At 44.5% G+C, this 25,814-nt stretch overlaps 1 protein-coding gene across 4 annotated transcripts in view; it reads right to left on the bottom strand.

Moving 5' to 3' along the window:
- Positions 1–25,814, bottom strand: part of fam193b (family with sequence similarity 193 member B) — a 68,636-nt gene that overhangs the window by 33,965 nt on the left and 8,857 nt on the right. For 3 of the 4 annotated variants that reach the window (XM_033029672.1, XM_033029670.1, XM_033029669.1), the window contains exon 2: positions 10,140–10,376. In XM_033029672.1, coding sequence (XP_032885563.1) covers positions 10,140–10,376 — 237 coding nt within the window. The remainder of the gene's footprint in view (positions 1–10,139; positions 10,377–25,814) is intronic. The other variant, XM_033029671.1, reaches the window with a different exon arrangement.

A 25,814-nucleotide genomic window follows, 5' to 3' on the forward strand; every position in this document is an offset into this window, starting at 1 on the left:
GCTGACTGGTGAATTTCATTAGGGGAAAAAAACCTGTGAACAGTAGTTTTCAGAACCAAGGATAACCGCCGAGCTTCACAGCCGTGTATCTCTGGCTTCTGAAAAGTTGTATCCACTCCTTCTCCCCACCGTATCTCCCCCATTTCTTTTAAAGGACTTACGTCTAAAGGACTTAAGGAAAAAGGGGAAATCCTTTAGGACCGAGGTGAGAAAAACATTTTTCACACAGAGAGTGGTAAATCTCTGGAACTCTCTGCCACAGAAGGTAGTTGAGGCCAGTTCATTGGCTATATTTAAGAGGGAGTTATATGTGGCCCTTGTGGCTAAAGGGATCAGGGGGTATGGAGAGAAGGCAGGTACAGGATACTGAGTTGGATGATCAGCCATGATCATATGGAATGGCGGTGCAGGCTCGAAGGGCCGAATGGCCTACTCCTGCACCTATTTTCTATGTTTCTATGTTTACGTCAAGCTTTGCCTTCTCCCTTGTGGGGATCATCATTTATTACCAGAGGAAACCTTCCTGAAACAAGTGACAAATTCAACCCCATCTCAGCCTTTGGCACCATGGCAGTCCCAGTCTGTATTACAAAAATTTAAAACCCCTACCTGAACTGGAATATTTGTTCCTCTAATTATCATTTATTATTTGGGGGCCAATAGTACATTCCCACTCCTTTATATTTCTCAGCTCCATCCATATCATTTCACTGGATGATTCTTCAGTAATATCATCTTGGATTACTGCCATGTTGGGCGAGTCCAGAACCAGGGGCCACAGTCTTAGAATAAAGGGGAGGTTATTTAAGACTGAGGTGAGAAAAACCGTTTTCACCCAGAGAGTTGTGAATTTATGGAATTCCCTGCCACAGAGGGCAGTGGAGGCCAAGTCACTGGATGGATTTAAGAGAGAGTTGGATAGAGCTCTAGGGGCTAGTGGAGTCAAGGGATATGGGGAGAAGGCAGGCACGGGTTATTGATAGGGGATGATCAGCCATGATCACAATGAATGGCCGAATGGCCTCCTCCTGCACCTTTTTTCTATGTTTTTAATGTTTCTATGTTAAGAGACCAATCTGTGTGGCGCTGACTGAAGGAATCTGCGCAGCGCACTTTTTAGGATTTTTAAAACTCTATAACTTTTACAATATACCACCGATCGGAATGAAACTTGTTGCACTCGCAACACAGGGGAACGGTGAGAAACCTTGTGAAAAGTCGTAGCTCTATCGCACACCGTTTTTGCGCAAATAGAAAAACCAACGCAAACCGGAAGAGCACAAGATCAAGTTTTAGTTATGTATAGATAGATGTTAACTACATTGTCATTCAAATCATGAATGTAGATAACAGCGCTGGACCCAGCCCGACCACTGCAACATGCCACAGATCACAGGCCTCAGACAAACAAATCCACCATACTCATTATGGAATAGGATTGTCAGCTTAATGTACAGGTGCTGCAGGCAAAATAGAGATGGGAGTTAAATAGGAGGGGAGTTACTTTACTAATTAAGAAGAACATCATGGCAGTAATCCAAGGGACATCAGGATCAACTTCTTCCATTCAGAAGGTAATCCATATCCGAAATGAGCTGCCAGAGGAAGATATAGCACATACAGCTTTTAAAATACATTTGGACTATATGGATAGGTGCCAAGATTCGTGCAGTTTGGTGCCAAGATTTGATTGTACAGAAATTTTGAAATAGTTAAATGGTGCTGATTCAAATAATACTGAAACCAATAACTAAAACTAAAATATTCAAGAAATAAGTTACATTTTCATGGGTGAAGCTCATTCAGTATTAATTTTGCTTCCTTGCTGAAGTTTTTTTTAAATTTTTATTTATTTATTTTTTAAAAGGCATGTGAATTGACATACAACGTTCTACATTAATAAATCCCTATTTAAAGATACTTACTAATCACACTGCATTATTCATTGTATTCCAAGACATTTAATTGCCTTCTTCACTCAGTTATCATCATGCCCACTTCGGCAAAAGCATAATAGCTTGTAGTCTGTTCTCACCTACTGCGTTTATATTCACGAAATGCACTCAAATGGAGCATCTAATGCCGAGTACCTGTTTAGACTTTATTTTAGACTTTAGAGATACAGCGTGGAAACATGCCCTTCGGCCCATTGAGTCCACGCGGATCAACGATCAACTCGTACACTAGCACTATTCCACTCACTGGGGACAATTTTCAGAAGCCAATTAACCTGCAAAACTGTCTTTGGCATGTAGGAGAAAACTGCAGCATCCAGAGAAAACCCACACGGTCACAGGGAGATCATACAAACTCCGTACCCAGGTCGCTGGCACTGCAAGGCAGCAACTCTGTGGCACTGTGCCGCTGTTCTGTTCCAACAGTTAGCTCAGCAGAGCTTTCAATAATACTGGGCAAGATAAACAAGCGATTGAGAGCAGAAATGCATGGCTAGAATTCGTTCTATTATTACGGATCTAAAAAGAAGAACCATGTGTGGTGTGGCGGCGCCTATCGGCAGCGGCTCAACTACAGTCCGTCTATCTTAATTTAATATTTGTCTTGTTAAATGTACGTCTTGACTTGTACGTAGTTTTTATTATTTTTCTTTAGCTGTGTATATGTGGGGGGGGGGGGGGGGTTGGGGGACCATTAGTCTCTTCCCTGTATGGGGACCCGACATTTTCCCTATCGGGTCCCTGATGTCGTTGGGCCTAATATCATGGAGCCTACGGCCGGGACCAACCTGAGGTTTCCAGTCACGGAGCTTGCGGACCTGCCATCGCGGAGCTGGCCGTCTTCGGAGCGGGAAGAGCTGTGGTGGCGCGCGGCTGCGACCCAACTTCGGAGCTTCGGAGGCTCCGGCCGCAGGCCCGGTGGACAGGAACATCAGGAGCTCGCAAGTCCCTGGTGGGAGACCGCTTTTCGGAGCTCCCGCAACGGCAACTTATAGGGCTTGGAGCGGAGCCTAACATCGCCCGCCGGGGGCTTTAACATCAGGAGCCCCAGTTCGCCTCGACGCTGCAGTTGGACTGCTGGACCGCGGTAGACGAACAAAGGGAAGAGATAAGACTTTTGCCTTCCATCACAGTGAGGACGGGGTGGAAGGTTGCAACCTTCACGTGATCCGCCCTGTTTCGATGAATGCAATCAACCTGGCGGGCACAATCAAATAAGATCAAATAGAACAAGTTGTCCTACAACTTTAGGCTGTGCACGCCATACGCAAGAAGAAGAAGAAGACAGTGAGGAGGTGTTGGAGATTCACTGTGATGGATGTTTGTGTAAACTGTGTTAAGTGTGGGTCTTGGGCTTTTTTGTATTGTAAGACAGTAGAAAATGCAATTTTGTTCAAACCAAGCTGTTTGAATGACAATAAAAGGCTTTCTATTCTATTCACTCCATTGCCAAACACCAACTTAAGAGTCAAGGGTGTTTTATTGTCGTGTCCCAAATAGAACAGTGAAATTCTTACTTGCTGCAGCACAACAGAATATGTAAACATAGTACACTGTAAATATGATAAACGAGAGAGAAAAAGAACGTTCAGTGTGTGTGTGTGAACACAATTATATATATATCCACATGCACACATATATACACACACACACATATACGCATACACACACACACATATATCCACATATATATATATATATAATATATGTGTGTATATCCACATACATATATATATCCACATACATACATCCACATACATACATATATCCACATATATGCAAAAAACAAACAATAGTAGTGCAATAATAATAATAATAATCTATTGAAGTTCAGAGCTTATCTGAGGTTGTAGTATTTAATAGCCCGATGGCTGTAGCGAAGAAGCTGTTTCTGAACTTGGACGTGAGAGTTTCCAGGCTCCTATGTCTTCTTCCCAATGGCAGGGGTGAAATAAGTGCGTGGCCAGGATGGCATGAGTCTGATAATGCTGGCTGCCTTTGAGGTAGCGGGAAGGTCAGAGCCGGTGATGGACTGGGCAGTGCATTCCAGTGTCGCCTGACAAAATAACCAGTTTTATTCAAGGAATGGCATTCGCTTCTAATTAAAATAATGATTTGAATTTTAAATACTCATTCACCTTCTTAAATCCTTCCGTGATCCTCCATATGATTCCTGCCAGGATGATCACCTTGTAATATATCAGCTTACTCTAAATTTGGATTCCTAATCATCTCTAAATTATTCCGCCTTTGAAATTCCTTCCTCTATTTCTCTGCAGCTCAGCTTGACTTTCCTCGTTTAAGACTAACTCAAAATCCACTTCGGTGATCCAACTTTTCGTCATCTACCCTCACTGATCAAGATGTTTTCATAAATTTATGGTCGATGGCACACTGCAATGTTATAGATGCCCGATCCCTATAAATGGAAGTTGTGATTATTTAAAGAAAATTGAAAATCTGGCCAATTTAGCTGCTGAGGCAACAATGACATGTTTGATATTGAAAGGATTTCTACAGGCATGGGACGGCAGTGAGCCATCTGTTGGACCCAATTACTGCAAATAAAACTTGCTATTTGTGCATGTTATATGCTCATTAAGGTGATCAATGTCAGTGCTGAAAAGTGCAACACATTTATTTTAGGCACAGTGTCAGCATGAAGGTAAAAAACACGCTGAGCCTTTAACTTTTCCATCAAAATACGTTAGCTTCATACTTTTAAAAAAAAAGCACCTTTGCCAGGGACAATATACCAATATGGAGCTTCAGTACAATACAACCTAACAGTTTTATGTACTTCTCACAGGAAAAAAATGAGATTTGGCCAGGGCCAAGATCAAGATAATTTTGAGATGGGTCCAATTAGAAGAAGAAAATTCAAGAGGGAAGGCAATGGACGACTGTTGTCGTTTGTAATGCTGTGGTCACAGAAAGCAAGAGTGCAGAAAATAGCCTGCAATATATACCTGCAAAAGGTGGTAGAAAACGCTACGGATCATTTTGCAAAGGATAGAAATAAAAAGGTAGCAGAAATTTTGCATAGCCAGACATTTTTGCATTTGTTGAAGTACACAAAAGCAGCACTTAATGATACTAACAAAGGCAGCATTCAAAATGTGTACAAGGATTACAATGAGTGAAAAACGGATGAGATTTGAAGTATGTTTATTTTTTATAGATATTAAAGAGGAAAACAAATAATATCTTCATACACTGACGAATGGAGAAAGTTATGATATCCAAGGGAATAAGGAGTTTTTGGTAGGAGATGAAAGTGATGGCTCGTGTCTTTCCATCACTCAAATGGAGAAACTCTCATCCACAACTAAAGACATGACAACTCATTAAACCACACAATCTAACAACAGAGACAGGCAGACGGACACAAACTGCTGGAGCAACTCAGCGGGTCAGGCAACAACTCTGAAGAAAAAGGATGGCTGATGTTTCGGGTCAGAACCCCTCGCAAACCCTTTGCCCCAGCCCTGCATGGCTCAGGTTTATCTTCTCCCCCAAAATCCATCAGCGGAACTGTCCTGGAGGACCCATTTTAACTGCCTCCTCCTTCCCCACTGAAATGGTTTCCTGCAGAGATGCTGCCAGTTATTCCAGCACTTTCAGTCTATCTTCGGCATAAACCAGCATCTGCAGTTCCTTCCCACACATTTGTGACAGACAACCGTGCTTTCTTGACGGATTACCCCGCAAGAATAAGCTTTTAACTGTACCTCAGTATTGATACCAATCTAGTACATCTAATCTAATATAACTAAAAGTCTCATCTTGACCACTTCCTGTTTGCGCTGTTAATTGATTTTAGAAAAAACGCTACTCTACATCGCTATGATTTTTGGCCATCTTATTCACAAGTCCTCCTCCGCTGCGGCAGCCCCAAGGATTTTTCCGATCGATGAAAAATAAAAAAGTTATGAATGTTTAAACAATCTTGAGATCAGCTGATTGGTCCTCTCGCCTGCCAATCACCATGATGAAGGTAGCGCCCTTTCCGGGCGGGGTGGGGCAGGACTATAAAACCCCGGATGCCTGGACGCAAGTCAGTCACCCTGGAAGATCGCGAGGGAGAGGCCACAACTGTGATTCTAAGCTGTGAAGCTGAGGGGGGGGGGGAGGAGGAGGAGGAGGAGGAGGGGGGGAGGAGGAGGAGGGGGGGAGGAGGAGGAGGGGGGGAGGAGGAGGAGAGGAGCCGGGCTGCAAGAAGCGAGCGGGCGACGTCACTCGCAGCGCATGAACACAACGTGCAGCCGTTGTGACGTCATCACGTCAGCAGCCAAAGCCCCCCGAATTTCTAAGTTATTTGAAATTTTTGAACATTTTGATTAATAACTGGAGAAATAATGCATGAACAGGCGATTTTTGACTTCACGGGATAAATCTCTACAGGAATATGTAAATTTTTTTACCGTTAGAGCTTTGTTTTTTCGAGTAGTATGATTATACACACACCTACACATATCCAAGATCAGAGTTTTATAAGTTTACTAGACAAAGTGAGACCCGTTGGGTCCCGTCCCCTCAACACGCGGTTGGGGGGGGGGTGAGGGGGTGGCCTGCAGCGTCACACACACTAACCACCCCCCCTCACACACACACTAACCACCCCCTCACACACACACTAACCACCCCCTCACACACACTAACCACCCCCTCACACACACACACTAACCACCCCCTCACACACACTAACCACCCCCTCACACACACACTAACCACCCCCTCACACACACACACTAACCACCCCCTCACACACTAACCACCCCCCACATACACACACACACACTAACCACCCCCTCACACACACTAACCACCCCCCACATACACACACACACTAACCATCCCCTCACACACACACACTAACCACCCCCCACATACACACACTAACCACCCCCCACATACACACACTAACCACCCCCACACACACACTAACCACCCCCCACACACACACTAACCACCCCCCACATACACAAACCATCCCCCACATACACAAACCACCCCCCACATACACAAACCACCCCCCACATACAGGTGAGGCAGCATCTATGGAGCGAAGGAATAGTCGACGTTTCGGGTCGAGACCCTTCTTCAGACGGATGTCGGGGGGGTCGGGAAAAATAAATGAAGTGGCGGAGACAGTAGGCTGTGGGAGAGCTGGGAATGGGAGGGGAAGGAGGGAGAAAGCAAGGACTACCTGAAATTGGAGGTCAATGTTCATACCGCTAGGGGTGTAAACTACCCAAGCAAAATATGAGGTGCTGTTCCTCCAATTTGCGGTGGGCCTCACTCTGGCCATGGAGGAGGCCCAGGACAGAAAGGTCGGATTCGGAATGGGAGGGGGAGTTGAAGTGCTGAGCCACCGGAAGATCAGGTTGGTTATTGCGAGCTGAGTGTAGGTGTTGTGCAAAGCGATCGGCAAGCCTGCACTTGGTCTCACTGAGGTTGATCATAGGCTGAATAATCCAACCAGAATTTTGTTTGGAAGTGGAAAGAAATAATAGAAATTGCATTCATTGCAACATGTAAAAGGAGATGAGATACTGTATTGTAAATTTGCTGCATGTCATTGTGGTATATATCATGCCTTGATTGGTGAATATGTTTAGTTTGTGGCATTATTTGAAGCAGAAATAATACGTGAATGCTTCATTGACCATAATTCCGACTGGTAACTACGTACTTCGTCCTAGCACATTACCGCACGTGTCATGCAAGCCATCTTAAATGACCACCTAAACTGTAATTTGGCAACCTAAAAAGCTGCCTAGGTTGCCCGACTGGCAACAGGGAAAAAACGTTAAGCGAGAGCCCTGGTACACATAAAGTTTTGCACACCAGGTTGCGCTATTTAGTTAAAACATACAGTATCCAGCAAAGATACTAGAGCAAGATGGTCTACTCAGCGAAAAAGCCATAATAGGTCATGGGTAATTTCTTTGCGCCATCTTGGGAATCGGCTTCCGTCATAGCGTCCACATCTACAAGCGTAGCGTGCTGTTCTGCTATAGATTGCCCGAATCGCCAATGTAGGCGACCCCACCTGTCTTTCTTCAGGTTCCACACCTGTGATGTGATCGCTGCAACGGGAATCATATCTCACTTTTTGCAGTGAAGACGAGAGCTACAATTGGCAAGGGTTGAACATTTATTTGTGGCACGGTTCTACTGTATGCGGGAATGTGTCGATTCTGAATTAGAATTCACAATTTTTTAGACTATGTACAATTCAAGAGGGTTACCGATGACTCTGTGGAAACCGGGACCGATTCAAACCCACTTCATATATTAATCATATATCAATTCTAAAATGTGACCAAATCGGAAAACTCATGGGTGCAGTCACAGGGAGTTTTTTATTACCGGCTAGAAATGGGGAGTGTGCATCGATCCACGGGGAACCGTCAAACAGATGTTCATCGATAAGACACAAAAAGCTGAAGTAACTCTGCGGGACAGGCAGCATCTCTGGAGAGAAGGAATGGGTGACGTTTCGGTCGAGATCCTTCTTCAGACGAACAAACGATCGTGTCCCCTAAAAGGTTACAATCAATCGCTCGTCTGATCGTATCATATTTTATTTTCCCGTATTCTCATCAAACCCACCCCCGATTATTGCCACTGACATGCACACTTGAGACAATTTACAATGGTCTATTAACCAATATTTATCCAGCCGAAACAAAAACCAAAGTGATTGAATTTTGAACTTTGCATCATTTTTAACTTAATAAGCTGCTATTAAAAGTTGATTTGAACTACCACAAACACATATGTATCTCTCTCTCTCTCTCTCTCTCTCTCTTTCTCATAAATTGAGTTGTTTAAAAAGGTTAATTCTGGACAGAGATGGCATTCCTGTAGTTATGGGAAAGTGATCTCATCACCATATAACTCAGTGTGGAGTGAACCATAGAAGAAATGAGCAGAGGCTACCAGTGAGGCCTGGTGGTTGGCAGGTTGAGGCAAGCAGTCCAATCACTCAGCAATGAAGTGCACATGTGTGAGAAGGAATTGCAGAAAGATGCTGGTTTAAACCGAAGATAGACACAAAAAGTTGGAGTAACTCAGCGGGACAGGCAGCATCTCTGGAGAGAAGGAATGGGTGACGTTTCGGGTCGAGACTCTTCTTCAGAAGCGCACTTCTCAGGAATGCACCATAGCCATCATGAGATTGCCGGTCATAGCTGGGGGCCAGTTTCAGCTGCTCCATGTGTTGACAGACAGCCATCCATGGACTCTCACTACCTTCTGTTGAATATAATGAAAGTTCGGGCACCACATCACTGTTTGGTTGGACAGCCCTCCCAAATGTGAAGATTTCCCATTGATAACAAGCTCAGTGGCGATCACTGGTCCCCAGCTATGATCCTTACTCACTGTGCCTTTTAGAGTCAAGAGTGTTTTATTGTCGTATGTCCCAAATAGAACGAGAGAAATTTGTGTGTGTGTGTGTGTGTGTGTGTGTGTGTGTACAAATATATACATACACACACGCACACTCAAATACACATGTATATTTGTGTGTGTGCGCACACATACACACACACACCTCACTCCAGAACCACATTGCACTGAGATTACTTTAATCACTTCACCTTCACAAGAGCATTAGCAGTGGGCAGAACCTTAATCAGGGTTCCCCGCATACCAACAGGAGGACATGGGTTTACATAACAATGTTGCCAGGAATGCATTTCCAAGTTCTACTGACCCCTTTTCACATTGATTCCATTCATGTTCTTCATGAAATCACATCCCGAGCGCCAAGCAAAGTATCAGTATAATAGAACATCATTTCAGCCAAGACAATTACTTAGCAATGGAACCAGTCTATGAAGCCAAATACCTTACATTACTGCTGTGAAAATGTTAACATTGCCTATCACAGCGTGACAGTTTGACATCAGTGCATTCAACATCATTGCTTTGTATCCTTATACAAATTGGTGGATTGGACACAAGCTGAAAGCAGCAATATGTAAGATAACAGATGCTAATATCTCCTAATTTTTCATATGGTTTGCAAGTTACCACTACAATTGAGTAATCCAAAAAGAAATTCACAATATTACAGAAATGGTTCAGAATTCATGCAAGAAAACAATGAAAATGTCTTATTTACTTTTTGTGCAGTTTTAGATTGATATACACATTGTTAACAAAGCTTACTTTTACCATTAGGGCCTGTTCAGGGTTTGCTCGTTGCTCTTCTTCCTCAACTCTTCTTTGACAGGTCTGACATATCCAGAGAGGCATATGCTCCAGAAGGCCATGTGTCAATCCTGGCATCGAATGTGCCAGCTTCTTTAGGTCCACAATCCCATTCTGTTGAGGCCCCCAGTCTTTGCGTTCATGATTACACAACAAGCAACAGTCCTTTGCCAGCTGATGTACTGTAAGGGATGCCTGGAATTAAATGACCATATGTGACCAAATAGGATAAAACCACTGAGATACTGCACATTTAAAATATTACACAACTAAATTGGATAGAAAAAGATAATCCACCAAAACAATTACAAAAGGAAAATATTTAGATCGCTGAATATATTTGGCATCGCATAAGTCAATCATTTTTGGTCTCAACTTTCTATTGCACTCAGCATCTATTTTAAATTGGTATGTCAAGATTTCCCATTCAATTTTACTCTGTCAACATTTAAAATGCATTTCCAATCTATGTTCTATAACTATATTTATCAAGACTAAAAACATTTTAAATGTTAAGGGGCTGTCCCACTGTAGGAGCTAATTAAAGAGCTCTCCCGAGTTTAAAAAAAAATCTAACTCGTGGTAAGCATGTAGAATGTACGTTGCGGGTAATTCGGAGCTCAGGACATCTCTTCGTGGCTCGTAACGCTAACGGCAGGTACTCGGGAAACGCAGTAAGCTCGGGAAGACTCGTGAAGATTCTTCAACATGTTGAAAAATGTCCACGAGAGCCCGAGTACCTACAAGCGAAAATTACCGTAATTCTTGAACTCTTGTATTAGCTTGTACAGTGGGACAGCCCCATTATTGTTGCTACATCATCACTAACCTCCGAGTTCCCAGAACCCAGAATCCTGTAATTCTTACCCAGCAGCAACATTAGTTAATAATGTAAAAATAAATTTGGGATGTACAGATTTTAGAATTCAAACAATAAATAATTATGATATTAAATAGAAATACTGCATCAGTTTGGAGTAGCAGTTCGCTGCCACCTTCTGACATTTACAGAAGAGCAATAAATGCAAACCTTGGCAACAACTCATACTACATTAAAAAAACTTTAAACCACAAATAGGGTTGCGCAACAGTAGATTTGCTGCCTTATGGTGCCGGAGACCCTGTATAGATCCTGACTAAGGGTACTGTCTGTATGGAGTTTGTACGTTCTCCCTGTGATTGAGTTTGAGTTTAATTTAGTTTATTGCCAGGTATACCGAGGTACAGTGAAACGGTTTTGTTGCGCGCTAACCAGTCAGCAGATAGACAATGTGTGATGATTTGGGCTGCATCCACAATTCTCCGCAATTTCTTGTGGTCTTGGATGGAGCTGTTCCCAAATCATGCTGCAATGGATCCAGATTAAATGCTTTATATGGTGCATCTGTAGAAGTTAGTGAGAGTTGTTAGGGACATGCCGAACTGCCTAAGCCCTTCTATGGAAGCAGAGGCGTTAGTGTGCTTTCTTGGCCATTGCTTCAACATGAGTGGTTCAGGATTAGTTGTTATTGATAACTACTCCTAGGAATTTGAATCTTTCAACCATCTCTACTTCTGAGCGCCGTCAATGCAAACCGGGGATAGACACAAAATGCTGGAGTAACTCAGCGAGACAGGCAGCATCTCTGGAGAGAAGGAATGAGTGACGTTTCGGGTTGAGACCCTTCTTCAGGCAATACAAACCGGGGTATGTGCACCACTTCGCTTCCTGAAGTCGATCACTATTTTCTTTGTCTTGCTGACATTGAGAGAAAGGCTGTTGTCTCAACACCAGGTTATGAGGATCTCAATCTCCTTCCAGTACTCCCTCATAGATAGATACATAGATAGATACAATAGATACAATTTATTGTCATTTGAGCCTCAGTGAGGCTCAAACGAAATTCTGTTTCCACAGCCATACAAACAAAGACAATTCATAGACATACACACAATTTAGTTCACACAAACATCCATCATAGTGAACCCACTGTGATGGAAGGCAAAGTCTTTTCTCTCCCCTGTTCTCCATGTCTCTCCCGATGTCCAAGCCCCAGCATTATTTGATATCCGGCCGATAATGTGGTGTTGTCTACCAATTTGTAAATTGAATTGAATTTGTACATGGCTGCACAGTCATGGGTGTACAAGAAGTAAAGGGGGCTGAAAACATTCCTGTGGAGCATCTGTGATGAGGATTAGTGGACTGAGGACTAGTATTGACCGTGTGATTTTTCTCCGGGTGCTCTGGTTTCCTCTCACATTCCAAAGACATGCAACTTTGTAAGTTAACAGGCTTCTTTAAATTGTCCTTAGTGTGTAGGACGTGAAAGTGGGATGACATAGAACAAGTGTACGGGTGATTGTTGGATGGCATGGCCTTGATGGGCCGAAGGGCCCGTTTCCATGATGCCTCACTAAAATGGAAAAAATACAACATTGCAAGTGGCATGCGAAATATAGATCATTATAATTGGAGTTTAAGCTCCTCAGCCTGAAACAAACGAAAAAATACCAGAAATGAAATGATGTACCAGCAATTTATATCAACAAAGTAGAATTTGTTTATTAATTCATTCTGCAGTAAGAAACCCGTTCTTCTGCGCTGTGTTGGACTGAACTATAAATGCTAGAACAGTACAACTACAAGCAGAAATAAGAAAAAAAAGTAAGAGGTTGCAGTCACATGTTTTAAAAGCAAGCGAGGAATTTATCATTGAAATAAGTACAGGTACATGAATCGGAAAGGTTTAAAAGGGTGTGGGCCAAACGCAGGCTTGTTGGACTAGCGTAATGGGACACCTTGGTCAGCGTGGCAGGTTGAGCCAAAGGGCCTATTTTCATGGTGTATGACTCTCAAGTAAATGTTGAACTAGTTTTGTTGCTGTTATTTAATTCAATTTATCATATTTCCCGGCAATGAAGACGCACCCCATTTTGAGTCGCTAAATTTTGAATTAACAACTCACGCTTTTATCGCAATTCTCATGCTCTCACGCTGATCATAGAATTTCACACGCTCAAAAAAAAATAAAGAAAGTAACAATTCAATTTGCCCAAGGCTTCCAGATCTCCTCCATTCTGAATGACTGAATGGGTGTGGGTTGGAGGGTGATGGCAGATGGAGAGATGGTGGGAAAAAGGTGAGCACACCGGGACAAGTTGAATCAGTTGTGATCTTATTGAATGACAATACTAGTAAAGGGACCAATTGAGGTTACTCGTGTTGACACAGGAGTAAGCTCCACCGCCCGCTGTCCTGTTATCCATCACCCGCTGACCCACTCTGCTCCATGATCTTTGTTCTTGAGCTGGTCCCCTCAATGTCCGGTCTCCAAGCCAGGTCAAATATTGGGATAACGAGAATTTCAAAACTAATACCAACTGCATTTGTACACGTCTATTGACAAGGAGCGGTATTCTTATTCTCTCTGTTATTCTCACTTGACCGACACCCGCCACACACCTCCAAAGCCTGTCCCCATGCGAATTTACATTGAAAGACACGGACCGGGCAGTGAATGCCACGCAGTGTCACCCAGCGCAGCAAGTAAGACCATGTCCTGCTCCCGGCGGAATTTACGGATTGCGGGAAGCGGCTGACATGAGCAAGGCCGGCAAGAGGCAGGAGAGAGATGTTCATACAGTAATCATGCTCCAGAGATGAAAGGTTGACTCATCTGCTGCAGGAAGCAGCTCTCAAATGGCCAAAAATACTTGATCTTGGCAAGTATAAAAGATAAAAGAAGTAAAACCCTAATAGTATAAAGTACTCAACATGGATGTCGGGTTCATTGACTAAATGTTTACTTGCTAAATATACCCAGGAAATTAAACTAAAATTAAAAAACAAACTTGAATTGTAAATCAAGCCTGATAAAGTAAATTAGGCAGACACAAAAAACGGCAGATGCTGGAATCTTGAGCAAAAAGATTGTTGGAGGAACTCAGCAGCTCTGGCAGCATCTGTGGAGGAAGAAGGAAACAATATTTTGGATCAGGGCTCTTCTTCACACCGAGGGAAAAAGCTGGAAAAGAGTTGGGATTGGGCAAAAGGTGATAGACGGGTACAGATTTAGGGGCGCGGGAGGGGTGATTGGCAAATTAGAGGAATTAGCAACAAAGGCTAGAGGTGATAAGGAGACAAAGAGTGTCAGACTAGGAAAGAGGGAGAAGTGAAATGTAAAGCCAGAAGAATGGCTAGAGGTGGAAGGGGGCAGGCTAAAGAGTGGAAAAGAAACGTGGGACCTGTGGATGAAATAGGAGCATGTGAGGGTGGAGAAAGGAACAGGATGAGTGGGGTGTTGGGAGATGGTGTGAGATAGCAGAGTCAGGGAATATGGGGAGAAGGCAGGAATGGAGTACTGATTGGGGATGATCAGCCATGATCACATTGAATGGCGCCGCAGGCTCGAAGGGCCAAATGGCCTACTCCTGCACCTACTGTCTATTGAGAGATGGGTGTGAACCAGGACGGGCAGAGCAAGGGAATATTATTTGAAATTGGAGAATTCAATGTTCATGCTGTTGGGTTGTAAACTACCCAGGCAGAATATTAGGTGCTGGATATTAAGACAGGCTCAAGATAAGGTAGCTTACTCATGTTCTTAGGATTGCTATTCCTCAAGAACCATTTAGCCCAAACTTTGCAAAATAACGGATTATCAAATTATATATCTTTTTTCACTATTTTGGACTTCAATCGCAAATTTATGCACAACAACCTCATGAAATATTTCTTGATGGTATCATAAATGTAAATTTGTCACAATCTACAATATTTTTGAAGGTAACAGTAAAGTTATTGGTACTCCACCATGTGAGAATAGTACAATATGAAGTCAAATGAGAAGCAGATGCATAGTTGCACTACAATGTATAAATCTTGCTGGTATGTTGTAGTAATCTGTTATTAGTTATTTAAAAATTGAATGTCGTGGATAGCCTCACTGGTGAAATATTTTGAATGCCTAGACTTTGCTGTAGTTGCATAGTTAGAGAACTAATAACACAAAGTGGTCTTATCTTATTTATTTCTATGTCACTAACAGCCTGATTGGATGGGATTACTTTAACACTCAAAATTAATTGTCAACCAAGACATGTTCACCTCTAAATCATAAATGTCTGGGCTCAAGTACCACTCCAGAGTATACACAAACTTCTAATTTGACATGCCTGTACCCATACCAAGGAGGTTTTCTATTGACAGAGGTGCCATTTAGCCACATTAAACGGGGATGCCATTTAGGTGCCATTTAGCCACATTAATCTGCATTCTCAAATTAACACCAAAATTTGATGAAAATTTCAGAGCAGTACGCTTAAACTTCATAATTTTAATTAAAACTTTTTCCAAAGAACAGCTATTCAAGATCTCTGTGCCAACTCAAGCAAAAGAAAACCCAGCTGCTATAAATATGAATTGAGCAGACAATCAGAAATGTCTGCACCGCAGCCCTGTTGAAAATCAGAAGCTGGAATTCAAGTTCCAATCAATAAAAACCTTAAAGGCCCAATATACATCCAATTTTGTAGCAATTTTTAAAAATTAAAGTCTGAATTAACAAAACGAGTGGAGCCTGCCAGTCCAGCTGCTACGGTAACCAGCTGGTGTTTAGTCATTCTACCACATAAATCAGTGATTAAAACGCCAAAGGGACGTAAGGCAGCTGGGGAAAATGCTACAAAAGCTACACTCTGTTGTGGTGTGAAAACTGGGCATGGACTTCTTAGAACAGTAAAATATACAGGCAAGTATACATAGAAAATCAAAATACAAAAGCATGTAGAAATCTAATTTGTGGTCATTTCTACAAAACATTTACAATGTCCTTTCCTCTCGCCACAGATGCTGGCTAACCTGATTAGAATGTCCCGCTTTTTGTTACATTTAGAGTCACTGACCATCAAGATCCTATTTAAATCAAACTCATTTTTAATCTCCCCACGTTTCCATCAATCCCCCTCACATTCAACTCTCCTCCACACATCATTGGGAAGAAAGTGGAAACCTGAAGAAAACTAACGTGGTCGAAGGGAGAACTTATAAACTCCACACAGCCAGCACCGAGATCAGGATTGAATCATGTTGCTGAAGCTGTGTGGTTACAGCTCTATTAAAGCTGTACCAGTGTGGTTTTATTTGAAACAGAATCATACTTGGGTGTCACTGGTTCAATCCATAGATATTGAAATAGAGTTCACATAAACATACCCAACCTGAAACAGATACGTTTACAATGATATTGGCATGTGACAACTCTGTATAGACTGTAACTCAGTACCAGAAACTGTTTCAGTGAAGCGATTATGGCAGCATTTCAAAACTCAAGCAAAATTATTTACTTTAATGCATAACATTAATTATATTTTAAAGATTCTCATAAATCAATACACACCAATGCAGTCTCTATTTAGACATACAACGGCCATTCAGCCAAACAACGTGAATTTGTTAACAACAGGCAACCTGACCTTTTGCCATAAATTAAAGAGGCAAATATCTGGCAATTAATTCTTTATTTCAGTTAATTCTTTTAAAACTAAATACTCAATCCACACAAAGAGGTAGTTACATTAGACCTTTCTTACCATAAAGAACCATGATACAGTCGCAATACCAAGAAATAATTTCAATAAAGAAAATAGCTAAAGTAATTGGATTACTGAAAGCTTTTTTTTTAAAGTTTAGTTTAGAGTTTAGAGATACAGCGCGGAAACAGGCCCTTTCGGCCCACCGGGTCCGCACCGACCAGTGATTCCCGCACATTAATACTATTCTACACCCACGAGGGACAATTTTTTTACATTTACCAAGCCAATTAACCTACAAACCTGGACGTCTTTGGAGTGTGGGAGGAAACCGAAGCTCTCGGAGAAAACCCACGCAGATCACGGGGAGAACGTACAAACTCCGTACAGACAGCACCTGTAGTCAGGATCGAACCCGGGTCTCCGGCGCTGTATTTTCTGTAAGGCAGCAACTCTACCGCTGCGCCGAGATCACATTAAATTCACTGACCATGAACATTAACTTAGCTTTTCTTTCCAAAGTTGACAAGTATATCTAGCTGTTCTGCTTTTCCCTCAATTTCCAACAGTTGTAATATTTTGCTTTTAACTACCGTATTTCCCGGCAATGAAGACGCACCCCCAATTTAGTAGTCGGCCCCCTTCGGTCATGACTGACCATGGGTGATGCATCCTAGTTTTCAGGTGATGTGTGGGCAGATGCAAGCCTGGGCGATGTCATATGGAGGACAGGCTTTTCCCCTTGCAGCACGTCCACGTCCACGTCCACGTCGCTGATCGATCCAAAGGAATAGCAGGGCTGTTACAGTTTGGCACCAGCGCCGTCGCAAGAGCTGCCAGAGCGAGGTTGTGGACAAAGACGAACTGCCTTAGGGGCTCCGACTCTGGATTTTCTTGAGGTTTACTCCAGGAGCCTATTCCATGACTGGATATGGCCACAAGGCAGTGGAGGTTTTAAAGAGTTTTCCCTCTCCTAGATGGACTGCCTTCCCAGGATGACGAACCCCATCTGCCCGAGACACATGGGGGTGGGAGCGTCTACCTTCCCACGCAGGTCTATAGCACCTGCCCACTGCCCAGACCAGCAATTTAAGTCGCAACATTTTGAGAAAAGGATGGCGGGACAGGATCAAGAGTTTGGTTTAGTCCAGGGGTCAATAGACAATAGACAACAGACAATAGGTGCAGGAGTAGGCCATTCGGCCCTTCGAGCCAGCACCGCCATTCAATGTGATCATGGCTGATCATCCCCAATCAGTACCCCGTTCCTGCCTTAGGCCCAACTCCCCATATCCCCTGACTCCGCTATTTTTAAGTGCCCTATCTACCTCTCTCTTGAAAAGCATCCAGAGAACCTGCCTCCACCGTCCTCTGAGGCAACATCGCCTGCGTGCCCCAGGACTGGCTGCAGTTCCCAGATACGTCGTGTCCCCGGGACTAGCTGCAGTTCCCAAGTCGCCTACCCCAGGACTGGCTGTAGCACCCATGTCGCAGGCGAACCCGGGACTGGCTGCAGCGCCCAGGTCGCCTGCCCCGGAAAAGCGGGAAAGTGGGAAAGTGGGAGGCAGAGAGGCAGAGAGACAGAGAGCAGCCAGACTTCCGCCCAGTAGCTACCCGCCAACCACCACCTCCACCGGTTGGGCCTGTCCCGAAGGACACCGTGGCTGGCGGGCGGGTTGGCAGAAGGCGCTGAGGTGCCGGCCGGTCCTGCTGTCCGGTCCTGGCGGGCGCTCGCAGCCACCCGAGCTACTTCCCTCCCCGGCCACAATGCGGTGGCTCCGTGCTCAGAGCGCCGCGGCAGTGGTGAGTGAGTTGTTGGCATGATCCCCGACCCCCTTCTCAATGCTATTGCCCTCCCCGCAACTTTACCCCTGGCCAGATTCCCCACAAGCTGTGAAAGGAACTCACCACCCCCCCCCCCCTCCACGGCACTGTCCTTTCGCAACCGCAGGGATAGACTTGGCTATCTCTCAGTTAGCCAAGTTTATCTTTCTTGGCTAACAACCTAACCTTTGGCCTCCAAGACGCAGGTAAATTTTCATGCCTTATGTTTGAGTAAAAAATATCGTCTTCATTGCCGGGAAATACGGTAAATCGTTTTGCTGGTTTCATGGACTCAACAAATGTTTAAAACCAAAAATAATTTATTGACATCAACATGCTCCTGTCATTTTACTAATGTGTCACAAAATGGATTGAAGATAAGTGCACAGTATAGTAGAAACAAGGCACTGCAGATGCTGGTTCATACAAAAGGACGCAAAGTGCTGGAGTAACTCAGCGGGTCAAGCAATCTCGGGAGAACATGGATTGGTGACGTTTCTGGTCAGTACTTGATGTCTCTGCTGCTTCACCAGCTGAGTTACTCCAGTACTTTGTGTCCTATTGCACACTATAGTACCTGTGTAATGAATCACACTTAAAAATTAACAAAAAGTTTGAAAAAGAGTCAGTTATATTAGGTAGGCCGAAAGCTTCAAACTCAGGAAGTGGAGAAAGAATGCGATTAAAAAATGAATGGGATTAAAAAATATCGCGGTGATCACTCGTCAGAAAATCTCACATGTTAGAAGACCAACAGAGGTCATATGATAATGAAACGACAATACTCCCGGCATGCGAATGACACCCCTTCCGTGTCTCTAAAGCACCATGGAGAGCCATATATTTAAATGTAAACTCAATGTGAATAGAATGACCTGTGGGGGGTGACCGCTGTGAGGGACGGTGGGAGAAAAAAGGGGGGCCCCGGTGTGGGGGAGGGGGGCACTCTAGTTTAGTATCCTCTGCCCAAGGGATAATTCTGTGTTTGTTTGTTCATTTGTTCCAGTGAAGGCGCTGTGCACATGGCAGCCAGCCAACAATCGCTTGTCTTTTTCTTTTTGTTTTCACTTTTAATTTCAAAATTTAGTGTACCTTGTGTGTTGTGATTGTCGGCAGACCAATTTTCCTCCGGGGATGAAAAAAAGTTTTATCGTATCGTATATCCAAAATCCATTATCAGGGGGTCTGTTAAAATGTGCATTTTCTGTATTGCCTTTGCGAAACACTTAGGAGATAATTTTGAATGTATAGTTGAAGAGAGGCTTTGGGAAGCAACCTTTTAAAGGTACCGTGTAAATTGGAGAAGGCTTGACAGGAAGTTCAGATTTCTAGAGGGTAAGAGGAAAATTGAAGGGAGGAAGGGTTGTGGGGTAATGCGTGGAGAGCCAGGCAGAAACACAAAAACCATTCAGCCAGCAGAGATTTAATTGATCAAGGCCAAGGAGGGATTTCAAAGTTTAGATGAAAACAAATACCGTATTTCCCGGCAATGAAGACGCACCTGCGATAAAGTCGCACCCCCTATTTAAGTCGCTAAATTTTGAGAAAAGGATGTCGGGACAGGATCAAGGGCATGGTTTAGTCCAGGGATCAGCAACATTGCCTGCGTGCCCCGGGGTTGGCTGCCGTTCCCAGATCCCTCGCGTCCCCGGGACTGGCTTCAGTTCCCAGGTCGCCTGCCCCGGGACTGGCTGCAGCACCCAGGTCACCTGCCCCGGGACAGAGAGACGGAGAGGGAGAGAGACAGGGGGAAGAGGGGGAGAGGCTGTCCTTTTACAGCTGCTTCCCACTTATCAGCTGCCAGCAATGAGGGATAGACTTGGCTATCCCTCAGTACATAGACTTGGCTATCCCTCAGTACAGCAACATCATTCTTAATGTTGCTGTACTGAGGGATAGCCAAGTCTATCTTTCTTGGCTAACAACGTAACCTTCGGCCTCCAAGACACAGGTACATTTTCGTGCCTTATTTTGGGGTAAAAAAAATAGCGTCTTCATTGCCAGGAAATACTGGAACTCTTTTGCGAATGAGGGACACGACACAAAATTGCGCTCGCCGCTCGCAATGCCACCTGTGGTAGCTCGGGGGATTTCAACTGAACTCTTGTAATTTTGTCCGGATACAAAACTGACCCTATCCCTACCTCTGTGGTTGAAATGTATCTTTATCTTAAAAATGTTCTGATAGTCTCTATCCATCCTACACTTTCCAACTGCCATGAACACAAGTGCATCCAAATAACTCTATATCCAAAGTCACATTAATTACAGTTGCCACTGAAATATTTGTATAATACTTAGATTTCATCCCCAAATTTCATCTGCAACTACCATTAGCGACCCAATTTCTAGAATGAAGTCCTTGAAGCTCAACAACCCCCTATCTTTATGATAAACCTTTTGGTAGTCCATCCTAAAATGTCTTTATATAAATTGGCCTCAAATCACATTATTCTGCAAGAACCTTGATATGTTTAACTGCGTAAAGGCAACATAGGGGATGAACACGGGATATATACTCTAATATTCCAGAAGTGGAATAACAGAAGTACCAAGTTCTGAAGTAGAGAAATAGAAGTACAGGTGCACAACCTTTTATCCGAAGATCCAAATAACGAAAACCTCCGAATAGCGGACATTTTTTCGGTCCTTGAAAACGTTCACCGAGGGTGGCCCGCAGAGGTGACAGCGGAACCTCCGGTCGGTCCTCGAAGAAAGGGGAACTAAATCCCCATTCATAAAAGAGAAGGTGAGGGTATATTGCGCGGGAGGGTTAATAATTGACAATATGCTGCTGCCTGCCCGCTGAGTTAAAAAGTTCCCACGGTAGACTCACGATACACAGTGTATCGTGAGTCTTGCATGGGAACTTTTTAACTCAGCGGGCAGGCAGCAGCAGATTGTCGCTCCCTTCAAATTCACCCCACCTACACCCCTCTGCTTCCCGGCCATGTGTGTGACCCCTTCCCTCCCCTCTCCAGCTCCCCGCCCATTGCACCGGCGCGGGGACTTTGCACTGTCTTCACGTCGGCGATGCCAGTCACTGGAGACGTCAGGACCAACGGGACACCGACCCCCAGGCCCACTGCAAGCACGGAGATCCCAGAGACCCACAGCCAGCAGCAGCCCAGCCCCGTTCCAACTCCAGAGGAAAACTGCAAACTGGCCAGAGACGTCAGGACCACCAGAAACCACTCCCCGATGGGCCGCTACGGCGACAAGTGGCAGTTCGCCCACAGCCCGAGCTGTGCCCCCTCATCGGGACACCGACCCCCAGGCCCACTGCAAGCACGGAGATCCCAGATCAGCAACTCCAGCCCAGCCCTGCTCCAACTCCAGAGGAACACGCTCCCCGTATGGTCAGAAGCTGATGGTGTGCAAGGTACGTCTTGTTCTTGGGGTCGCCCAGCTCGGGCTGTGGGCGAACTGCCACTTGTCGCCGTAGCGGTCCATCGGGGAGCGGATTCCTCTGGAGTTGGAGGGGGAGGGGGGTATTGTGCTGTTTGATCGCCCCCTACTATCCCAGGGACAGGGAGACAGGACGTTCACCGAGGGCGGCCCGCAGAGGTGACAGCGGAACCTCCGGTCGGTCCTGGAAGAAAGGGGAACTAAATCCCCTTCATAAAAGAGAAGTGGAGGGTATATTGCCCGGGAGGGTATATCGCCTACCTGGAAGAAACCGGACATTTTTTCCAGGATGTCGTCTGCACACCAAAGCTCACGTTTGGCGCCAAACATGGCACGTCGCCTCTGCTGCACATGGATATAAGAGTGTGAAAATGTCGCCTTTGACCGCCTAAGGGCATGTAGCCCCGCTAGGGTGACATGAGTGCGAGAGGTGATTCAATGCTGCGGTCACATTTACAAATTCAGGAATTCATTCAACACACTGCATTTCATACAGACATTTATTCTGCAAGAAAAAACTACATTGAAGACTCAAACTCGCGATCGAGGAACTGCCGGGATCAAGGCGCAAACTCGCGACAATCTACGCTAAAAAATTTCCATTCCGAAGGCCAACAAATTCCGAATTACGAAAAGTGTCTGGTCCCAAGGCTTTCGGATAAAAGGTTGTGCACCTGTACCAAGAAAACCAAACATTCATTGCTATAATTTTAAAGAGTAGGCGAGATCTCCATGGTCTTCTGGAAAATAGCAGCCCCACAACCAAAAGTATAATAAACAGACAACCTGGTTGTTAGTTCATTGTTTGTGGCACTTTGCGAAGTGCAGATGTAGTTGCTACGTTTCCTCTCTACAACGATGGCAAGGAAAACATTTGGATAACAAGGTCACAAACACGCTAGCAATTTTCATGATGTGCCTCGTTTAAAACTATTATATATCCAGGACATCATACATTGAAACTTACTGTCTGTTACAAACTTAAGATCCAGAGTTCCTCACATTCATCAATTATTCTACCAATTACAGAGCAGAATTCAGCAATGTCACTACCTGCAAATATCAGTCACTGAATAATTGCAGTGCTAACTACCAGGTAAACAACAAATAAATGAAGCTGCAGGAACTGCAAGAAGCTTCTACCCTGCCCTCAAATTCACCTGGACTATCTCCGACACCTCTCACCCCTTTCTTGATATTTCTACAGGGGTCAGACTATCGACCGACATCTACTAAAATCTACCAACTCCAATTTATTGTATCTTCACTGCACTTCCTCCCACTCTGCCTCTTGCAAAGAAGCTATCCTCTACTCTCAATTCCATTCTCTGCCACAACTGCTCCCAAGACGAGGCTTTCCATAAGAGGACAGTAAGCTACAAGAAAATATAATTGTATTGTCCCAAGGACTAGCATAGATTCAATGGACAAAATATGGAAGTATTTTGTAAATGTTTGCAGTCACCAGCTTTCTAGTTTTCAACTTGATCGTAGTAATTAGCAGTGAGGCACAGCTTCGAGGACAAGGTCACAGGCAGTAAAAGATGGATAGGACAAAGAATCCAAACAGACTGAAGCATTGGAACAGAATAAAAACATTAGAAGCTGGAGACGAAGTAGGGACTCCCAAAATGTCAAAAATATAAACATTAGAAATGTTTGAAGGCGACAAGAACAGGAAACAGCCAAATGAATAGAGAGGTAAAAGACAAAGCCAATCCGGTATAAAGTCCACTGTGCAATAGATGGCAATTCAAGAGAGCCAAACTGCAGACACAAATAATCACTTTTCAATTAAATAAATAAAAACAACATATGCTGTTATGCACGAGCAGAAATGCTGCACGGGAGGCCAAATGGACAGATTTTACTTGGATACTGATGTGAAGCTTACACTGGATGAACTATGCACTGACACCAATAGCCTTGAAATAAAATACCCAAAGTCTTAAGGGCCTGTTCCACTTACGAGTCCTTGGCACGCAAATTACGCGACCTCGTGGTCGCGTTGAGCCGAGATGGTCCTGCGAAGGTCGGGCGCGATTCCATGCATATGCACAGCCGTCTGGAGCGCGTGATGTCATTTGAAGATGGACACAAAGCTGGAGTAACTCAGCGGGACCGGCAGCATCTCTGGAGAGAAGCAATGGGTGACATTTCGTGTCGAGACTCTTCTTCAGTCTGAAAAGAAGGGTCTTGACTCAAAACGTCACCCATTCCTTCTCTCCAGAGATGCTGCCGGTCCCGCTGAGTTACTCCTGCATTTTGTGTCTACCTTCAATTTTCTTGGTCCCGCTCTGGGAGTAGAAGTGGGGGCGGATCCGGACCACAACGGCCGCGAGCCCCAGGCCGAGTTCGGCGATCGTTTGCCTGCTTCTGCTGCTGTTGAAGGTGAGACGTTGCATCGCGCCAGGGTCTTGGGCCTGTCCCTCTTTGGCCATCAGTTCCGCGACAGGCCGTTGGCGCACGAAGATTTTGTTCACTACAGAAATTTCGGAGCCTCGCGCACAACTACATACCCCTCCGTGCTTCTAAGTGGGACCAGCCCCTCGCAGCCATACGATGCCCGTGCGCCTCAATGCGACCACGAGGTTGCGTAATTTGCGTGCCAAGGACACCTAAGTGGGACAGGCCCTTTACACATTATAGCCAGGGACTTTAACCAGGCCAACCTCAAGAATGCTGGCAGAATATTGCTAACATGTCTCCTTTCTCACCTGAAACACAAACACCCTTGACCACTGATACATAATCATCATGAATGTCTACTGCTCCAACCCACGCCCGCGATGTTGAAAATCTGACCGCTGGGCTATGTTCCTACTCCGTGCTTATGAGCAGAAAACAGACATGTGAGGATCAGAAGGTCAAACTGGTCTAAGGAAGTAGATAAGTTCCTACATGATTGCTTTAAGCCAGTGGACTGATCAGTAATCAAGGCACCTGTGGCCAACCCAAGTGAGTATGCCACTACCATCATAGACTTCATTAGCAAGCATGTAGAGGACTGAATGCCATAGTCTGTGTGTTCTCCAACCATAAACCAAGGTTGAATCATGACATCCACTATCTGGTGAAGTCCAAGTCTGTGGTGTTCAAGTCAGACGGTCCTGACCTGTACAAGAAATCCATGTACATCCTTTGTCAAACCATCAGGGATAGAAAGTGACAATTCTGAACCAAGCTTTAGTTCCAGACCAACCACACAGAAACCTGTCGAACTACAACATGATGACGGGCATTATCTCTGGCAACAACTCATTTCTCCCCAATGAGTTCAATGCATTCTATGCTTGTTTTGATGTCATCCTCCTAACAGCCTCAGGTGCACTTACAGAACACCGTCCCAGACATCAGATCAGCCATCCCGAGAGTAAACCACAAAGTCGAGAAGGCACGGGGCGCCCCAAGACATTTGAAAGTAGATAACTCTCCTGGGCCTGATCAGATATCCAAGGACACCGCGGGAGGCCCCAGAGGAAATTGTGGGAGTCCTATCTGAGTTATATGAATCATTGTTGGACGCAGCTGAGATACCAGAATTCTGTTGAGTGGCTGCTGTTGTGCCTCTATTTAAGAAGGGCTGCAAAGAAAATTCTGGGAACTAAAGGCCCATAAGCATAACATCTGTGGTAGGAAATTTACTGGGGAGGATTTTGAAGGATATGATATACATGCATATGGAAAGACAGGGGACGTGTTTCACGAATTTGATTACGTTTTTTGAAGAAGTAACTAAGAAGACTGATGAGAGCACAACCGCAGACGCTCAAAGTGGATGGACTTCAGAGAGATCTTTGATAAGATAGACACAAAATGCTGGAGTAACTCAGCGGGACAGACAGCATCTCTGGAGAGAAGGAATGGGTGACGTTTCGGGTCGAAACC

The sequence above is a fragment of the Amblyraja radiata genome, chromosome 11 (genome assembly GCF_010909765.2).
Source record: "Amblyraja radiata isolate CabotCenter1 chromosome 11, sAmbRad1.1.pri, whole genome shotgun sequence".
Taxonomy (NCBI): Eukaryota; Metazoa; Chordata; class Chondrichthyes; order Rajiformes; family Rajidae; genus Amblyraja; species Amblyraja radiata.